Raw genomic sequence first — 19,590 nt, forward strand, 5'->3', positions numbered from 1 at the left:
AGCTCCTGCTGTCAACTCCTCAGACTCAACACCACAGTTAGCTACATTTGCCTGGCGAGCGCAGCTCCGTCTGGGTCAGCCCATTTGAAGCGGAGGGCTGTTCGACTTGCAAACGTTGCCAGACAGGGAAGTGAAACAGCCCTTTTTCTTTCCCGTCAGCAGCCCGCAGTGACAGGACGACGAGAGGACTGCAATTCGGAGCTAACGTTGGTTAGCGAGCTAATGTTAGCATTCCAGCGCTATGGTGAGTAGCATTAGCATGTCTGCTCGGCTAATATTAGTGACAACTGTACGGTGGGAGGCTAACGTTACGGCCACTCTACGGGGAGACTTTTTTGTTTTCACTTGCTCTGTAATTGTATTTTATAACTTTTTCGAATCGTTCTTGAGCTCATGTGGGCGTTAAAAAACAAAACAACAACAACACAAAAAACCAGATTTTCGTTTCTCACCTGTAACTGATACCGGTGCAGAGATTCAGCCCATCATCAACTTCAGGGCTTCACCACCCCCCACACACTGTCACTTTTATTAAAAGCATCAAAACCTCAAAGAGCCTAACATGTAATCTTGTTTCTGGTGAAGCTAGTTTTCTCTGGTTAACAGCTCTTATTATTTTAAAAGAGGAACCCATCCCTCGATTGATTAAGGCCTCGTCTCTTCCAGTTTCACTACTGTTTGGACTCCAGTCTAATTTAAGGGCTGGAAACATTTTGTTATTGTGGCAGATGCGTCTTGGAGATAATCTTCTGCAGCTGTATAAAGTTTACATTTACCCCTGTTTTTACATTTATTTGAATAGCTGTTTCCAAATGCAGTGATGCGATTGTATTTACATATTGTACATCATCTGTTGTTACTCAAATTCCAGCCATTTGTAGCTCTTAATGCTCAGCAACACTAAAAATAAAATGCAAAAAGACTTTCGACAAGGTATTTTTAGACGATCTGTCAGTGGTATACAGGGATATCTTTGAAGTCTCTTTTGCTACAGCTATTAAAATTCAAATCCTCTGTCTAATATCTGAATATAACAGTTCAGATGACAGCAGTTTTTTTTTATTTGTCCCAGTGTTTTAACAAATAAAGGCTCAGTAGGCTTCAGCTCACGCTGTCAGGTTACTACAAGTTTATAACCAGCAACAAATCACCTGAAGTTTTAAAACATGTGCCGTCCTAACATTTATTTTTTTTAGCTAACTAAAGTCTAACTTGATAAACCAGCTTGATAAACCACACCCTAACATTCAATATTAGCTCGTCATGAGCTCCAGATCTATTAAGTAGATTAAATGTCCTTTTCTTTTTTTGACACTTCATTGAGTTCTTTTGTGTGGTTGTGTAAACATTTGCCAGCTCCGCATTAGCGATCCGAACATTTTCTGTCCTACGGGATGGCTGTGTCATTTGTTTTCCTAGTTATTATTGCAGATCCAACATTTTAGGAACAAAGTAGACTCATTGAAAAGCGTCTGTCAGTGACACGGTTCAACAGCTCGACTCAGACTCTAATGCAAACATGACTAATGCGACGCTGTCAGTTATTGTCCCATTTAGTTTTCGGTTGTTTTAAGGTCAGAATGAGAAATGAGTAGACTTTTTACCTCAGATATGGATTGAATTTAACTGCATTTAAGGTCACAATGTGACTGACATTTGTGTTCTCCGGATTGTTCCTACTTTATTTCCGAAGCAATAGAATTCCTGCAGCATTTAAAGAAGATTTCTCCCTGCTACTTCTTTGTATTTATTAACTATCAATGACCAGGTCAAGTTCGTATTAGCCTTTTGTGTTCTAGGTGGGTTCAGTGACAGGAACACAAGTCCAGTGGATGATTTATTAATTTCATAGTTGAGGCTAACTTAGGAAGCATCTGTTTTTAAATGTTTTTGGCAGGGATGTTTTACTTCAGCCACAGGCAGGAATACCAGTATGACGTTTATATTAATTGGATCCAAATAAATCTTGAGCTGAAAGTGTTTGCATTAAATGAGATGAATGTCTGGGGTTATTTCTAACACTACAGGATTGAATTTCAGGCCTATTCTTGAAGTGTTAATCGTCTTTTCCTTTGCTCTTTAAACTCTATTATTGACTTTGTTGTTAACCAATTAGACTATAAATACATGAATACCAAATGCTGCATGTCTTAATAACTACTAAAAGTTAACTATATCTCTAGTGTTAAAAGTATTTCCCCTTGGTATTCTGGATATATGGCAATTACTGAAATGTTCTTTAAATTAATGTCTGTTTGTTGTTTTGCATACCTTGTGAGATTGTTTGCACTTATTTATATCTCGATAAAACAAAACTTTCCTTTAAGTCCATGAGCGTATGTGTTTGTTATCTCTGCATACAGGCCTACAGATGTTTTGGAGATGATGTGAAGCCCCTCCGCCTGTAGAGACCAAGATGACTGAAGTCCAGGCCACAGTGGAGTTTTCTGTGGAGCTCCACAAGTTCTACAATGTGGACCTGTTCCAGAGAGGGTGAGTTCTGTCTCAGGTTTCCACCGAGGTTGATGTCGTGACTTTCTTTTTACTTTTTAAATTGCGACTTAGATCAAGAAGCGTTTCATGAATCATTTATCATTAAAGTATCCTTACAAAAACATTTGGGTTGATCTACAGATAATAATTAACTTTATGGTACGCTTTGGAACGGCTTTCAGCGGCAAACTGGGTTAGCATTTTGTGGTGGAATGTAAAGAGGCTGAGTTCTGTGCCTGTCTCAGTTTGGACAGATGGCAGTCTTAGTTCGACCTTCAGGGTTTTTTTTTTTTTTTTTGTGCAGACAGCACTGAGATTGCATTAAGTGTCCTCTTTTACGCATGCAGTTTGGCCTATTTTCTATATTTGTGTGTTAATGATGGTTGTTTCTCTGAGGTGAGTCAGTGGAGGTGGCAGCTGAAGCCGGATCTTACTGGACTGCGACAGCTCGACACTAATTGGTCAACGGCGTTCGGAGGAAGTCTCCAAAATGTCTCGCAGGGATGCTCAGTTTCCTTAAATGAATCGCGGGTCCACACTGTCTTGTTTTTTTTGTTTTTTTTAATTTTAAATTTTGAGCATGAGCAAGACAAATATCCTCTCAAAATAATCGTAGAGTGTTGCGAGCATCTAAAACTCTATAGCTGTATTTGTTTGTGAATTATTTATTTTGCGCTTCTCTATGGAAACATTTATGTAGTTGTATCTTGACACTAGATGCATCGTTTGCAATTGCAGACTAAAATGTGCTTCGAAGTGTTTGTGGAAAAAAAAAACAACAACTCAAAAACTAATTGCTCAGCGGCAGTGCAGAGCTTCCCCTCTGCTGCACGGGAGGTTTCCTCCCTGAGCTCTCCTTATGACACCTGCGTTGCCGTTTGATGGGTGTGCCGCCCATCTGTCACCCATCCCCAGGGCGGGTCACGTCAGCGCGGGCTGAGCGTTTAACGCCACTCGGGGCACGCTTCCTGCCTTGCCAGAAAAGTTGTAAAAATGATAAGAGTAGTGGCATTTTAGCACAGTCAGCTGAGCAATAACAGGTCTGGGATATTTTGTTTACTTTCTCAAACTCTTGCAGTCGATGCTTAAATACGCATGTGCCAGAGACTCTCAGTGCCGGTGTTTTGAAGCGAACGCTGCTTGCAGAGAAAACACAACATACCCGGCATGTTACGTACATAAACGTAAATTATTTCAGATGCATAATGTCTGATTTGAATGGAACTGCATTTTGAGATCTAGAGTTATTCAAAAAACATCCAAAGTTACAGTCCCAAGTGTCCAAGTCAACAAATCTGGTCTATATCTGCATATTTGCATTTCCTAAGCATACTCCAGTAGATTAAATTATAAGTATGGGGGCAGATGTCAAGGTGGGTACAATGTGGGCAACTAAATGACATGCTTGACGTAGAATACAGCATTAAAATATGTTCTGCTGCACGACTTGCTGGTCTCTTGGTCACAAACACTCAGATTTCAGTGAAACTGCAGCTGAAAATTCACCTATTTAGAGTCTCCAACTTGTCTCTAACAGTTGCAGTCCGTCTTTCCAGGCCCCAAGCTTGTGCCGTCTTGTATTGGCAGGTACCGGCATATATTTTGTGTGATGATCATCAGCAGTTGTGGCTTGGTGTAAATGTAGCATTTATACCATTGGTTAGAAGTGAATTTTCTCTTATTTGACTCACTCACTTTGAATTTGTATGAGGAAATGTCCGAGCTGCCTGGCTCGAAACAATAAAACTATCTGTGCAAACTGTAACGTTAAAATGAATCTCTTGGGAAGGCAAATATAGGATAACACGGGACTAAACAAGATTTGAATAAACAAATTCAAAGTGTTGCTGTTCTTGCAAATGTTTTATAGTGGCAGGAGTTGAAATGGTAATTGTTGTAATACAAAACAACCTTCGGGTGGGTGCAGATTGCTTATCTGCTTTGCTCAGTGCCGTTTTATTTTGAAACTATAATATTTTATGTTAACAGAGTGATATTTTAACTAAAGTTTCTGTTTGTTTATCTTTGTTATACTTTGTGTTGTACATCAGTAAAGGGAAACTAAATCAGAGCTGACCCCGATTTGCCATCGTGGCCAGTTGTTGGCAGTATGAGTGACTGTTATTGGGATTGTACAGTATTTTAACTTACATTGTGCTTTTTATTTGAGGCTATTTACCAAATGCTATGAAAAACTAAGCAGGGAAAAAACTATTCTCGCAATCAAACTTCTTCAGTCATGGTTTTCAAAATCCAGAAATATCATTTGGAGCAGCTGTGCTCAGATAAAACTCCAGCTCGGAGCCTGTGACTCATCAGTGCATTAAAAGCTTAGGTTTACTACATGAGCGACTTTGAAAGAATGTGCTCATCATTAATTTAGAAGAGCTGTAGTGTCCTTTTACAACTTAAGGCCTTTGTATCTACTCTGTGCAATTTGTTCACCATTCCAAGACAGCCTCATAATGTTCCGTATCAGCTAATGATGCATTATTTATCCTGATAATTATTTTACAGGTTCTACCAGATGCGTGCCAGTCTTAAGGTGCCTCCGCGTGTCCCACACAAAGTTGAGACCAGTCTACTTCGTGCAGGAGGTAAATTATTAGTTTTTTGGATGTGCAAAATAAAGCCCTTTTCTGTTTTGTTACCACATATATTCCTCTTGGGTAGAAGGTTCATCGACATTCAAATCTGTGGGAAAACATTCAGTAGTTTCAAATAGTTTGGGTAACTGATAAACTATTGGTTTTTGAATAATATGATGCATATTGATTCAGAATTCCTAATGCAGTTTAAAAAGCTTTTAATCCGATATATTAAATCCAAGCACTTAGTTAAAATGACCTGAGTAACTGAGATTCTGCTACATTTTCTGAAGTTATTCTGAGGCTGGTGAACTCATCACTCAGTTGTAACCCATCATCATCATCGTCGTCATCATGCTGTTAATCAGTGGTTTTCATTTAGGCTCGGACCTGGCGTTCCCTGCTTCAGTCCAGGATGACGTCATCTGCAGCAAAACTTTTCAAATCTTGTACAAGAATGAAGAGATTGTTGTCAATGACGTCCTTCTCTTCAAAGTGATGATGCTGCTGGATGAGAAGAAGGTAGGATTATGAGAGGGTTGTTGCCTTTCTTATCTTTACAGATGATTTCTCTTTTGTTTTGTTTTCTTCTTTCCCCATGCGCTTTTCATTTGGTTCCGTAATGTGTGTAAGATTAAAAACGAGGACTTAACTGTGGCATAAATGTTGGCAAAAGATTCACCCGTTCATAGTATGAGACTCCAGGTGTTCTCTTTAGACTAAAGTGTGCTGTTAAGTACATGATGCACAGTGGAGAGACAAAGTGACTATTTTTAAAACAGCCCAGAGCAAATTAACTATGGTAATGAGTATTGTCTCCAAGACTGCTTTTACTAAATTGCTGTGCAGGAGGAGAAAGTGGATCTGCTGTTGTGTAGGATGCATCAGATGTTTTTACTGGATGTGTTCTTCAGGTTAAATGACAAGTGCTTCAAACTCTAACAGACTAATTAGGCTCAGTAAAAAGAAATGCCTTATTATTTTTTTTATTTATTTCAATGTATTTATTTCTTTTATGCAAAATCTCAAGTTGGCTTTTATTTATTTTTGATTTTCTCAGGTGGAAGAGTCCCTCAATGACATGGACTTTCAGCTCTTCTTGGATTTGTATTTCACAGATGGTGATTACACGTAGGTGTCGCAATGCTTAACTGTCGCCGTGTTGTTTAAAGAACTGCAGCTCTTATGTAAATAACGAACTACTTGCATCTTTCGTTTTCGTTCTGTATCTTCCACAGACCAGATGATTCAAGCACTCTACAGAACATCAGCGGCCGCGTTCTTCGTTTGCACTTTAGCCTCGAGCGAGGCATCCACCAACACATTAATGTTATGTTTGACTATTTCCACCTGTCTGTCATCTCCGTAGTCATCCATGCGTCCCTTGTGGCACTACATCAGCCCCTCATCAGGTCTGGCGAGCAGCATTTCTTCATTTTAAATTTGACTTTATTAAAATGGCGTAGGCAGACTTGGTTATTTTGGTCTGGAAGTGAATTAAAAGTAGCTAATTGTCCACAGAATCTATGCATTTTTCTATTTCCTGAGTTTGTGTTTCATTTTGTTTCTTATGTAGTTTCCCTCGACCTGTGAAGTCCACGTGGCTGAACCGAAACGCTCCCGCACAGAGCAAAGATTCGGTCATCCCACCCCTGGAGAGCGTCGTCTTCGGCAGTAGTTGCGTTAAGCAGGTGTCACCAGACGTAAGTGAGACCCTTTTCTAAAAAGAAATATTATTTGTAAATCTTTTTATATGTAGATGCTGTTAACCTTCTAAGCTGTTAAAAGTGTCTTGGGGACGTACAGTTTTCAAAGCCATGTGCACTACAGACAAATATTCAAACATTTATAAGACACTTAAGATTCTTCTTATTTATTTAATAACGTGATAGTCTCTGCCAGTAAAATTGATTTTTTTTTTTCTTGGACATGTCATTTCACCACATTTGAAAGCATTTCTCAGTTATTGTTACATGTGTTGCATTGTAAGATGTGTCACATGTTGATCGATCCAGCACATGTGGAGAAAAGCAGTTGTACCGCCGTCACATTCAGCTGGAGCGTCTCCCGAGATGCTGTAGCCTCTCTTAGCAGAGTTATTTATGTGGAACGGTGGCAGTGCTCTTCATCACCCCTAGATGCATCACTAACATGAAACCTGGGAATAACAAACCTCCCTTGGATCATTTATTTCATATCATTTATGTCACTGCAGAGATTTGCCCAGAAGCTGCTATATTTGAAACCCTTGCGTTTAGATTTTTACATTAAGTCAAGTATTAGTGTTTAATGTGTTTTCATTAAGCAGCTTTTTATATAGAAAGCTTTCAAAAACTTCACTTTGAGGCGAAAAATTCTTTTGTACTGAAACAACTATTTAACATGTTTAGTTTTTCAGTCCAGTTCTGTTAGTTTGTTGATGTTTTTAGGTGAATGTTTTAACAGAGAGCGTGCTGCTGATTTTAAAATAAACGTCTGTCTACCTTTTTTTGATCCATCAGGGCAGGACGTTCCTGGTGTCTGACCACTGTCTGCAGCATGCCTTCAGTCTGCACCATAACCTTTGCTCCAATCTTCTGATAGCCTATCGGGGCCTTTTTGGCTACTTTACCTCGATTACCAAGGACCTGCCCTCCTCCCATCGTATGGACTTAGGTACAGTATGCTGCATTTTGGCTTCACTTAACTTGCGTCAAAGTTGTCCAGATTATAAAATATTCTGTTCTATAACCACCTAGACTTGGAATATTTGAATTTTTCTTTTCTTTTCTGTTTTACTAAAAAGAAACGGGTACTGTCAATAGTAGACATTGCCGTTTTATTTATTTTCTGCATTTACATTTTTGTGTTTGTTGCAATTATAGTTGTAACCTCATGTCATCCCACCTCCCTACACATTACCATGATGTGTCCTTTAAACAGAGCTCACAAACAGCAGTGTGATTATCTTCTTTGGGGTTTTTAAGTTACTAATATTGCTAATCGTGCTTATAAAATCATACCTAACCTTGGTAGAGAAGTCTGTTAACCCTTAGACTAAAAGCAAATACAACTAGCAAGCACAACTAACTCTGCTCACCCAATGTAATCCAGACAAGTGGGGAGTTATTAACTTAATCTAAAGGACCAAATAATAAAAAGAGTTAAATATGCCTATATGTGCAATCTTACTAGCCAAGCCCAGCATGCAGGTGCTATATGAGCGAGTTCTCAGAAGACCCTATCCCCGAGGTGAAAGACACGTCTACATAGGTATGTCTCAACCGTAAATCAACCTGGCTTTCTCTTCCTTCTCTTCTTCGCTCCAGCTTCCTTCATAAAACAAACTCCACACCTCTCTTTAGGCCCCACTTTCCACAGAACACCTTTTTTTAACCTGCTATTCATCTTTTTTTTAGTAGTGCATATGAAATCTATTCGTACTTTCTTTTCATCTTCACGAAAAGACAAAAAATGTTTTGTAGACTCTCTAGATCTGATTTTCTTTAGTCATGTCTTTTAGAAAAATAACTTCCGACACCACTGCTGACTGATACACCTTTCTAATTCACCTTTCATTGCAGATTTATTTTCGGTGCTTGTCTGTATAATTAGAAATTAGCTCTTAATTTTTCTCCCTCTTCAGAACAACTCGACTTAGAGGCCCGACTAACCGATCTGTGTGAACAAGTCAAGGTGAGACTTGTTGAAATTTTCTTTTTGTCTTGTGATCGTTGTTTCTCTGTATATGTCTGTATGACCACGCTCAGCATTTAGCTGTTTTTAATTATGAAATGCTGTCATATTTTGGTAGATGTGGTGGTGATATTGAGGTGCAAAGAAAATGTAACTATTGTAATCGGTGGGAATTCTTTATTAAATTAGGTAACTCAAGGTGTGCCGATTTATAGTAGCATGGTGCAAGTAAATGCCTGCAGCAAATAATTTGGCAGCCAGCTGGGAGGTATTTAGATGTTGCTTCACAGTTGATGAAATGGCATTAAAAACTAGTTTCTGGAAGTATTTCATAATTGTGTACTTCTGGGGTTATCAGCTTTCCATAATAAAAGAAAGAAGAAATCTTACTTCTTTACTCACCAACACAAAGTCCTGAGTACTTTATTCTCCTCACTGGAGTCATCCGCTGAGTGATGTCTTGTGTTTTTTATTTTTTAGCTAAAAGCAGAGTCCCCAGACGAGCTGGCAGAATTAGTAAATATGAACCTGGCTCAGCTCTGCTCTCTGCTCATGGCTCTTTGGGGACAGTTTGTCGAAGTTGTGTCCCTGCAGGAGCACATTGCTGGCCTACTATCTATGGAGCACCACACACTAAGAGTGAGTTCCACTTATTTAATCAGAGAGAAAAGTAATGGGATTTATATTTAATTTAAGATAATCCTACTTGTTTCTAAACTATAATGAAACCTTCATCAAACTTAAGTATACTGATTTATTAAAAGTACCTGTGTCTACACTGTGATCTTTTAATTATTAGTTTTTATGTTAGGCTTGCTTTCTTGGTTTTCAAGAGCACAGGAATTGGGTTGGCTTGATGATTAAAAAAGGTGTTTAATTCTATTGCGGTTACGTTTAGAATAGTTTTCCATTACGGTATAAAGGAACTGTAAAATATTCCCTGCTTTATGCATCACATTTACCTGTCAGATAAATGTTTTCTTACAGGTCAGGCGGTTTGCTGAAGCTTTCTTTTGTCTTGAACATCCAAGACAATCTGCTCTGGCGTATCAGGAGCTACAGTAAGCTGCACTGACAACTTGGTCTTCAATGTTAAATATAGCAGTGGTGTTATTGGATTTGAACCGCTGCATGCTTGTTTAAAATACTCAGTTATTGTCTCCTTTCCTTCCCGGGTCTCTCCATCAGCGCTCACAGTCACCAACAGATGACTAATGCTATCAAAAGCTCCAGCTACTTCTTGTGTTTGCCTCCACTTCCTGTGGATTGTGCAGACCTTGATGGTGATGTTAGTTCTCTGCCAATAATCTTTGAGGACAGATACCTGGACTCTATCACTGAAGGTGTGGGACTTGTTATTGCTACTGTATTCTATGTAAATGCTCTCTTTTGTGTTTTCCTAATTAAATCATTTTTAATTGTTTTCTTTTTCCTTCTCTGTATTCGACTTAATTTTTTTTTCATTAGACCGTGATGGACCGTGGTTAGGCATGCACAATACAAGGACTGGTTCTGCTTCCAGTAAGACAGAGAAGCCCAATGCGAAGGACTGCAGTGCAGCTGCCAGCCCCATACCTGAGTCAAGTTGTGCACTTATGGATAACACCTGGCCGGATAATTTTGAAGCACCACCGAAGTCCAAAGGCAAATCAGTAAGAATAAAGAAAAATTCAAAGGCTGACAACTCTAAGAAGTTGATTAGACAGGGTTCCAAGGACTCCGTGGTTTTAGTAGGCTATAAGAATCTTAAAGCCCCCTATAGTGACACCAGCACAAAGTACAAGGAAGAGGAGGCTCGTCTTAGCCAAGTTGAGGAGAGCCATACCTTGCAGTTGGACTCAAATAGTTTTTTACGGACTAATACTAGTTCTGGTTTTGACTCTGGTGGAACATCGGCACATTTTGAAAGCCGTGCTGATGAGACTGTTGCAGATGACCATATCACTACTGCTGCTTGTCATAAGGCTCTTTTAAAACCTGTTTCTTCTCTGGACTCTCAAAGTAACCCTCAGGCAGGCACTGGGGTTGTTGCTACAAGCCAACAAATTCAAAAGGATGAGCATGTTGATCTTACAGGCCAAAAGGTGTCACAGCCATCTGCCGTAGTAAAGCAAAGTGAGATAAAACCAAGTAACAAGGACTCTATCCAAGGTGATAAGATAACAGGTCTCCTACCATGTCAGACCGTTGGAAATCTCAGCAGTAATATTCCTGGGATCACCCAGACGGATGTTTGTGACTCCCAACAGTCTGCAGTAGATTGTGTCTTTGAAAAGCCAAGTAAAGAGGCAGCACAGCGTAGCCAGGGCTGTGGGGTCTCAATAAAGGTAAAGAGTGAGTGTATCAGGCTGCCGGATGTAGGAGTCCCTAGCGTCTCATCTCGCCTCTCAGACTCAGGCATTGAAAGTGAGCCCAGCTCTTTTGCCACTCAGCTTGTTCTGGGATCGCGTGCAGGGCCGGGAGTCCCTGACTCAAGCGTTGCCGTCTCACAAACCGAGAAGACTCTCCACAGTCACACTCCACTGCCTGCTCAACAAAGCACAACGCTAAAACCTAGTGCCATAGGAGAGATTCTATTCCCTGAAAACTCGAGCGCTGTCAGCGGAGTCCAGTCCTCGCTCACTTCCATCAACTCCCTGCCTTCAGATGACGAGGGCGAAGGCTCCTCCAGGGCCTCCAGTGGCCCTGAAGTCGGAGGCAGGAAGTCCAGTGTCTTGGTGCAAGAACAGAGTCTAGTGTTCTCTGGAGATGTCACTAAAACCACTGACACAATCTGCAACCTTGAAGTTATTGTAGATGATTCCCAGCTTAGAAAAGCCACCTCTGATCAGGAAACGGACTCTAAATGTGCGGGATCTCCAGAATTTCCTGTGGAGGAAGCAAGTGGATCTGGGACTTTAAAAGAATCCCGTAGTGAACCCCACACAGCCTGCCCCTCCAGCAACTCTGCCACTAGTAGCACTGACTTGGTAAAACGAGGGATGGTAGAAAACTACTTTGGCTCATGCTCTAGCACGGATGTGTCTGAGATCAGCCCCGTAGAAACGTCCGCCATCACACTGGGAATCCAGTCAGGGCCGCAGGCTGAGGAGGACGAGGATGAGCCTGAACATGAGATGATTGAGAACGGTTACTACGAGGAAGGTGACGGCTACGCTTTTCTGAACGGCGTCGCTGATGACGAGCAAACTGGGGTTGGAGCTGCTCAGGAGACAAGTCTTCTGTTTGAACAGCTTGGCTCTGGTTACCTCCACGAAACAAGGGATTTATCAAAAGCTCCTGTGTGCTCCAATCTGGCCACCAGCAGTGTTGGGCATAGTTTGGCTAGATGTTCCTATTCCTCCACCTGCTTCTCTTCTAGCCTGCATTGGTATGAATGTGCACCTACGTCACAGATGAAAGCGTAAGTCATCTTTCTCTTTTTTATTTTTAAGACAAGTTTTGCTTTATGTAATTTTCAGTGCATAAATTTTTCTGAATGTATTTCTTTCTAAATGTTCAGGTTCATCAAAGCCAAAGAAGACATGAAGCAGTTGAAGCTTCCTGGTTTCTTATACAGTGAGGTTCCTGAGCTGGCGTCCACTGTGCCCTACTTCAGCTTAGAGGAGGACGAAAGCTGTGAAGAAGGCATCCATCTCATAGTGTGTGTCCATGGCCTGGATGGTAGGACCTTTTTTCTTCAAAATTCTTGACAGTAAAGTTAATTATTTAGTCATTTTGCTTGTATTTAAAAACACAACGTTGTTGTTTTTTATTGCTGCAGGTAACAGTGCAGACCTGAGGCTTGTGAAGACTTACTTAGAGCTCGGACTGCCTGGTGCTCGTATAGACTTCCTAATGTCTGAGAGGAATCAGGTATGTGAATTATAAACTCTACACTCTCATCTGAGTTGACATGTCTAAACTTGTTATCTGATGAAAGCCTTAAAGCTAAACTATCTCAGTAAACAGTAAAACACAGCCTCTTTGTTCATCTTTCACTCTCTTGATCCACAGAATGACACCTTTGCTGACTTTGAGTCAATGACAGACCGACTGCTGGATGAAATAGTTCAGTACATTCAGATATACAACCTCACTGTGTCAAAGATAAGGTAATACATTCTGTATCACTGTCACATAATGGAATGTTAAGATCAAATACAGCTTGCCATGTTTTTTTTTCTCTCAGGGACAAATAAGTAACTCAAGTTGTCACACGATGCATTGAAACTTTAATTAGTTTGTATTTGTGATGTAGAAAAGTTATAATTTGTGCCAGTTTAGCATGACATATAAGCTTAGGCATATTGTAATTAGATGGATAAAGCTAGCAGTGATGACTTCTTATTGACGTGTCTCATCTTTCATATTATTAATTTACAGCTTTGTGGGTCATTCTCTGGGGAACCTCATAGTTCGCTCAGTCCTCACCAGGCCCAGGTTTAAATGTTACCTGAGCAAGCTGCACACGTTCCTGTCCCTTTCTGGACCTCACCTGGGCACACTGTACAACAGCTCTGCGTTGGTCAACACAGGTGAATTAAAATTCAGAGAGTCGGGCTTTATTTCTCTTTACTTCTCTGTCTCTGTTGATGAGAACCAAAAAAGAACCGATTCAAGCTTTAAACTTTGCTCTGTCTTCAGGACTTTGGTTCATGCAGAAGTGGAAAAAATCGGGGTCTCTCCTGCAGCTGACGTGTCGTGATCACTCTGATCCCCGCCAAACTTTCCTCTACAAACTCAGCAAAAAATCAGGTTAGCTTTGCTAATTTTAACCACTTATTTTAATACTGTATGAGACAATAACTTCAACTCTCATCAATCTGCCTTTTAAGGTCTGCAGTATTTTAAGAACGTGGTGCTGGTGGGGTCACTGCAGGATCGCTACGTGCCCTATCATTCTGCACGAATAGAGATGTGCAAAACGGCATTAAAGGACAAACAAACAGGTGAGGGTCTTACTGATATAATGACCTGTCAGGAAAAATGGAGACGTTGCTCAGATTTTACGTTGTGGAATCTGCAGGAAAGTAGAAGATTAGATTTTCCCTTTATAAATGCGTTTCTGTGCAACGCTGTTAGAAATGTGCAGGTTCAACTCGGGCTAAAATATTTTCATGCAAAGAGCACACGGTTGTTGATCCAAACCAGTGAACGAGCCAATCACAGTCCTCCAATTGAAAATTGAACTAAATATTTGCTGCACTTATTGTATCTCAAAAAGCACAAGTTTGATTGTTTAATGTCTTACGTCTACTTTGCAAACATAGTAACACTGTTTCGGACGTTTTCCTGATTGACTTTTTTCCACTCTCGCCAACACCAGGGCCTGTGTACGCTGAGATGATCGAGAACCTGCTGCTGCCCGTTCTGCAGAACAAAGACTGTAATCTTGTGAGATATGATGTCATTCACGCCCTCCCCAACACAGCCAACTCCCTAATTGGCCGGGCTGCACATATTGCTGTCTTGGATTCTGAGATCTTCCTGGAGAAGTTCTTCCTTGTTGCAGGGCTCAAGTACTTTCAGTAGAGCTGCGTCCGAATGAAACACTCGGACATGAGGAATGTGACACTAATACCTCACTGCGATTAAACGTTTTTCCAACAGTGGTATCTCAATCATTTTCATTTTATTTTATTTTTTTTGTAAATATATCCTAATTACTTTTCAAACACATTTTAACACAATCTTTTTTTTTTGTTTGTTTTATGTTTGTATTGGAAAGCTGATGGATATGGAGTTTACCGTTTGTATTTTTTTTTATTACAACATTAATTCTTCTGTTTTTGGGGGGATTTTTTTTTTCCCTTCCCAATCTTGTGTTGTATTTTCAGTATTTATTAATTTTTAAACTATTGTACTCCCAAGTTAATCAAGAAATTTGAAGAAGCTGAACTGGAAATGTAGCTGCTAATAACGGAATGGCTGTTTCTGGCGAGCTGGCCCCAAGTCAAGTCTGCACATACTGCACTCCGCATCGCAAACGTTTTCTCACCAGTTTGAAGAGACACTGCATTGATTTGCACCACGACAACATTTTACAAGCTTTTTGTACTACAGACAGTCATTTGTAAAAAGAAATTATTTTTAATCAACTTTTTTCCATCTTTTTCTAAGGCAAAGGTCGCATTTAAAGTAGGATTGTTGCTCAGATTTTGCAGGTTTGGCTTTGATCTCAAGACTTCACGTTGTTTGCCGTTATGGGACTGCACATTTACCCAGCCTGGTGTTGGGAGAGTAAAGCTTTGCCGTTAACATGATGACGTTTTATTACAAGGGTTCTCAACTATGATTATTCAGAAGAAGCACACGTTGGTTATATAAACTTGTCATATGAAAGTATTTGGTTGATCATTTGGTGATAATTTATGTTTTAAACTGGAAAGTATTAGTCAGATTTAGAAGATGTTTCCTAAAGGGTTGTTTATTTATCTATATCATTGTACTTTACCATTAAATATGCATATTTTAAAGTAGATTACATGATTTGTTTTCATTTGTTGTTGATTTTGAATTGGGGAGGTGTCACTTTGAAGGTTTTGGTAAACTGAAAAAAAAAGATCTTAAATCATGTAACAATGCCTGTCAATACAATTTTATCTGACAAATTTAAAGTGTGGTCCCTTCATTTTATAAAGGAAAACATATATCATTTAAATCTATTATTTTACTGTTTTATAAAGTCTAGTTTTGATAGTTGGCCTATGTACAGTTCTTTACATGATGAGCACTGAAAGTCTGATTTAGGTTTCCTGTGTGTGACTTTACTGGTAAAAGCTCAAGCAATTTTTGTTTCACTTAGGGGTTCTTTTCTTAAATAATAATTGTTTGGATTTTGCAACAGACTAAATAACCCAGCAGGTGGCAGCATTATCAAATGAGATGTCATTAGAAATCCTGCAGTGAATAGAAATTGCAATATTTTGGGTCACAGCATGATTGAAAATGATGGAGGCCAAACTGAATATTCATTTGTAGTCCTAATTGTTTTTTCTTGCACTAAAAGTATCCCACTATGATTCATTCTCCTGGAGGGTTTAATCCTGACATTTCCACTCGTGTATTGCATATTTTTACAGTCTGTGTTTTACAGAGAACAAAGAGAAAGACATTTTGAAAGAAGTGGTAATTGCCCTATAAGTTAATCAAATCTGAACCATCTCTTTCTCCAGTCAAAGTTAAGTCACTTTACCTTTGACACTAAATTAATTTTGCCTGTTTTAATTTATCACATACTAAAATAAAAAGATCTCAAATGTTATTGCTTGTGAAGCAGCAGGAAATGTCCTGAAATCGATAGATACTCATTAAGTTGCCCGAATTGTAGTTTGTAGCGGTGTTTCTTGCTCTCAGGGGCTCTAGTTTATGAGACGCACCGAGTGTAAGGGTGCCACCTGTGCATAATAAACACTGAAGTGACTGATTTAAAAAAATAGGCAACAAAAGCGAAAAATCTTTGATATTTCCTGATGATTCAATAGCATAAAATGTCCTAACCACAACACTTGCGTCTGTCCCGCTAATTAGCGCACCTCACCTTGCTGAGGCAAAGAGGGGTTAATGGAAGATCTGCTCATTTGAAATGTTGCTAAAACGAGCTCTGTGTGAATAATATTCCCAAGCATGTCTCTTTAGCTAATGTTAAATTATAAAACATATAATAAACAGTACTTAAAAGTGTGAATAAATTGTCCTACATTAGCATAAAGAACCACGAATCACCCCCATTCCTTCTCCCGGATGGTACGGTCCGTTTGTGGGAGCTTCAGGCTTGTTTGAGAGTCTTGCGACACGCGATGAGGAAAGCTGATTCGGGGGGCGTCCAAACTTCTGTCATGATTTAATTGGGTTTAAAAAGTACTTTCAAATTCACCGAAACTACCTACAAGAGAAGTTAAAGTTTCTTCACGCTCAGTGGCGGTAAGTAACGCTTCTAACTCGGCTTGTTAAATTATCATTTCTGCGCTTGTTAATGCGTTTTAGCGCAGTTTTTTCTTAACAAGTAAACTTGTTTTAGCTTATCTCTTATCTCACCCAGTATCATTTATTTAGTTTATTTAGTTTAGGCTAAAACCTAAGTTATTTCACAGTTTTGAACTCTTCGAATCAAACCTGCTCCCCTAAAACAAAACCAATCAAAGTGCCGTTTTTGTTGTTAAATTGGGGTGGGTGAACACGGTGTTCCCTTATGCTAATATCTTTCTGTATCTGTTTGTTTTTTTCTTTCCCCATAGTAGTGTGGTTTTTGAGGGCAGCAAGGATTCCTGATGCTTAAGAGAGCTTGCAAAGTGCAGAGACAGGTGATGCTGTTTTTTCTTAGCCAGCAGTGAGCTCCGAAGTGGGGATTAAAGTCGTCTTGTTTGGGAATTAAAGCATCCAGATGGCTGCTCATGTGATGCCAGGTTTGTTTCTTGTCAGCAGGGACAGGAGAGATGTTTAAAGATGTCAGCAAACATGCGTGAAACTGATAAGGAGTTTGTTTTTGCAGCTGTATGCTGTGCCCTCCGTTTAAAGAGATCTTGTTGCAAAATGAGAGTTTTAATCCCAACTTCTAGAGGCTCTAATGCTGCAAGAGAAAATGGGAAAAGATATGCATACATCACACTAAATGTGCTTTTTAAATGTATATTAAAACAACATAGACAGTTTTTCTATTATAGCATATAAAAACATCAAGATATCTATGAAACACTCATTGCTCAAAATGCAAAAACTCTTGTAAATACTAATTTGCAGTTTATTTTATAAATACAGCTTTTGTGTAGCTCACATTATAGTAATTACAGTAAGCAAACCAACAAAGTGAAATGTCTTTAAGAGTATTACACGCACATGCTTTAATCTCATATGTTTACCCTTTAAATGCATGTTAAATCGACATTAAGTGTTTTGGTATGTAGTTGAGTTTTTGTACCTTTTTTTTTAATTTCAGTTTTGAATCAGTTTTTCGATGTTAAACTGGAGTTCAGTATGACTGAGTTTTAGGTCAGATGTTCATGCTACAGGTATTTCAGGTTTTATAATGTCTGTTTGCGCTGACACCCAGTCATCATCGAGGCATTTGTTCGAACATGCCCCTGAATCGGATTCAGTAGAACTCTGTAAGCTTGTATGAAAACTTGCTTCAGTGGTTTACACAACTTGTTTTGCACACTGGCAGCATGTGTTGTTTCCATGAGGCTTTTCCCTCTTGTGGTTTTTATCTCATTTTGTTGATCTCGTGTATCTTCTTATCTCAAATGGGGGGGACTAACCTCCCCAGAAGGTGTGAAACAAAGAAATGAAGATTGCGCAACTTTTCCGAAATGATAAGGATAGAAACGGCAGCGTGTCCAAGGATTTCTGTTTCACATTTTAAAGAATAACTTTATCTTATTTGCGAGAGAATTGCTTTTATCACTGGTCATTTTTTTCGTTGTTGTTGTTGTTGTTGTTCCCTGAAGTGTTTTTGTCCAGAGAGGGATTTAAAGGGATCGGAGTCGGCACACAGCAGTAATTAAACTGATTAATTATTAGAAGTACCAGTTGGGGCTTTAGGTCAGCATGATTCAGGCGAACCTTGGGGGGGCTTATAGGCTGATCTGTGCCTTGTCCGTCTCTGGTGGCGTGTTAAGCACAATCTGCTCGGAAACAAATGTTTTTCCAGTTTGCTGTAAAGTTAGGTTTGATTGACCCCTCTGAAAGTTAAATTTAAAAAAAGACAGTTAAACTGCCTTAATCCAGGTTGTTTGTGAACGTGTCTGAAAATGTTTTTTTTTTTTCTGTACCTATTCATCGTCTTTTGCAATAGCAGTTCAAAGAATCAGATTACACAGAAATACTTTGGCGTCATCTTACAGACGAGTTGACTCTTTCCTAAATGAAGTTGGGTTTTAATAACACGGACTTCTTGTCACGTTGCCTTCTCTTGTTTGATCATCTTTCTTCTTTTAATCTTTTTAGGTGCAGCATGGATGAAGTGGGCTTGAACACATAAAAAGCAACACAACAAACAAACAGAATAAGCAGGAGGAAAAAGTTGTCACACATACAGCACTTGTGTCAGACATTTAGAAGACATCATGTCCATGTCTGCCAAGCAGGAGCGAACCATTTGTGTTCTCCTTCCCAACAAAAACCAGCTGGATGTCACTGTTGGGGTAGGCCAAGATGCTTTTCACCATCTACAGATTTAAACACTTGCTTTCTCTACCACTGAAAAGATAATTAACACAGATTTTATTTTATTTTTTCCTCTCTCCATTTGCTGCAGGTAAAGTCTACAGGACAGGATGTTTTTAATCATATTTTAGAACTTCTTGGAATCAAAGAGCTCCACTTCTTTGGCCTCACGGTGGTTAAAGGTAAGTTCACTCTGAACCTGAAAGGCCTCCTCCTTAATAGAAGCCTGAGAATTACAGTATGAAACCACATTTTATTAGTTTAAAAGATGCCTGCTCACACTGCCAGACAGTGATTCACTGCATGATACTCCATTATGTAACTTTGGGGACAACTTTTCTACCATTAGGTTATTTCCCTGAAACAAAACGGATCCTCCTGCGCTGCCACTTTGCATAATCGATTGTTATAATCCACTTCAGCCATGGAGCAAAGTCCTGAGCTTTCTGTTTCTAGTCTTCGTGTTTTACAAACACGTTGAAATGCCTCGGTAATCTTGTGTGGCTCACCGCTTGAACAAACAGCCTTTTGTTTTTGTGGTGTTGGTTCAGCGATCACTCGGGCCTGGATTCCTGCAATATTAACTTCATTAATCCTGGAATGCACCCTTGCATTCCTCTGCTTCGCTGAGGAGGGATGGGTTGATGACGGGAAGTGGAGGGTGGGAGTAGAGATAAAAAAAAAAAAA

At 39.5% G+C, this 19,590-nt stretch overlaps 2 protein-coding genes across 3 annotated transcripts in view; both read left to right on the forward strand.

Annotated features, from left to right (window-relative positions):
• Nucleotides 1-106: 106 nt before the first annotated feature.
• Nucleotides 107-15,355, forward strand: fam135a (family with sequence similarity 135 member A). 2 transcript variants are annotated; one of them, XM_017413053.3, is made up of 21 exons: nt 107-244; nt 2,364-2,493; nt 5,011-5,090; nt 5,464-5,603; nt 6,142-6,212; nt 6,320-6,493; nt 6,658-6,784; nt 7,583-7,736; nt 8,256-8,333; nt 8,707-8,756; nt 9,237-9,395; nt 9,744-9,817; nt 9,945-10,099; nt 10,224-12,159; nt 12,259-12,419; nt 12,520-12,611; nt 12,753-12,850; nt 13,122-13,273; nt 13,383-13,493; nt 13,574-13,687; nt 14,065-15,355. In XM_017413053.3, exons 2-21 carry the CDS (start codon nt 2,417-2,419, stop codon nt 14,268-14,270), a joined length of 4,209 nt encoding a protein of 1,402 aa, XP_017268542.1. In that variant the 5' UTR covers nt 107-244; nt 2,364-2,416; the 3' UTR covers nt 14,271-15,355. The 2 variants fall into 2 exon arrangements, with proteins under 2 accessions (XP_017268542.1, XP_017268543.1); XM_017413054.3 differs by lacking the exon at nt 8,256-8,333.
• A 1,149-nt stretch (nt 15,356-16,504) lies between these two features.
• Nucleotides 16,505-19,590, forward strand: part of zgc:172136 (uncharacterized protein LOC566376 homolog) — an 8,191-nt gene continuing 5,105 nt past the window's right edge. The window contains exons 1-3 of the mRNA XM_017413001.3: nt 16,505-16,661; nt 18,684-18,880; nt 18,994-19,084. Of these exons, the coding sequence (XP_017268490.1) occupies nt 18,803-18,880; nt 18,994-19,084 (169 nt within the window). The 5' untranslated portion in view covers nt 16,505-16,661; nt 18,684-18,802. The remainder of the gene's footprint in view (nt 16,662-18,683; nt 18,881-18,993; nt 19,085-19,590) is intronic.

Source organism: Kryptolebias marmoratus, linkage group LG22 (assembly GCF_001649575.2).
Source record: "Kryptolebias marmoratus isolate JLee-2015 linkage group LG22, ASM164957v2, whole genome shotgun sequence".
NCBI classification, from domain to species: Eukaryota; Metazoa; Chordata; class Actinopteri; order Cyprinodontiformes; family Rivulidae; genus Kryptolebias; species Kryptolebias marmoratus.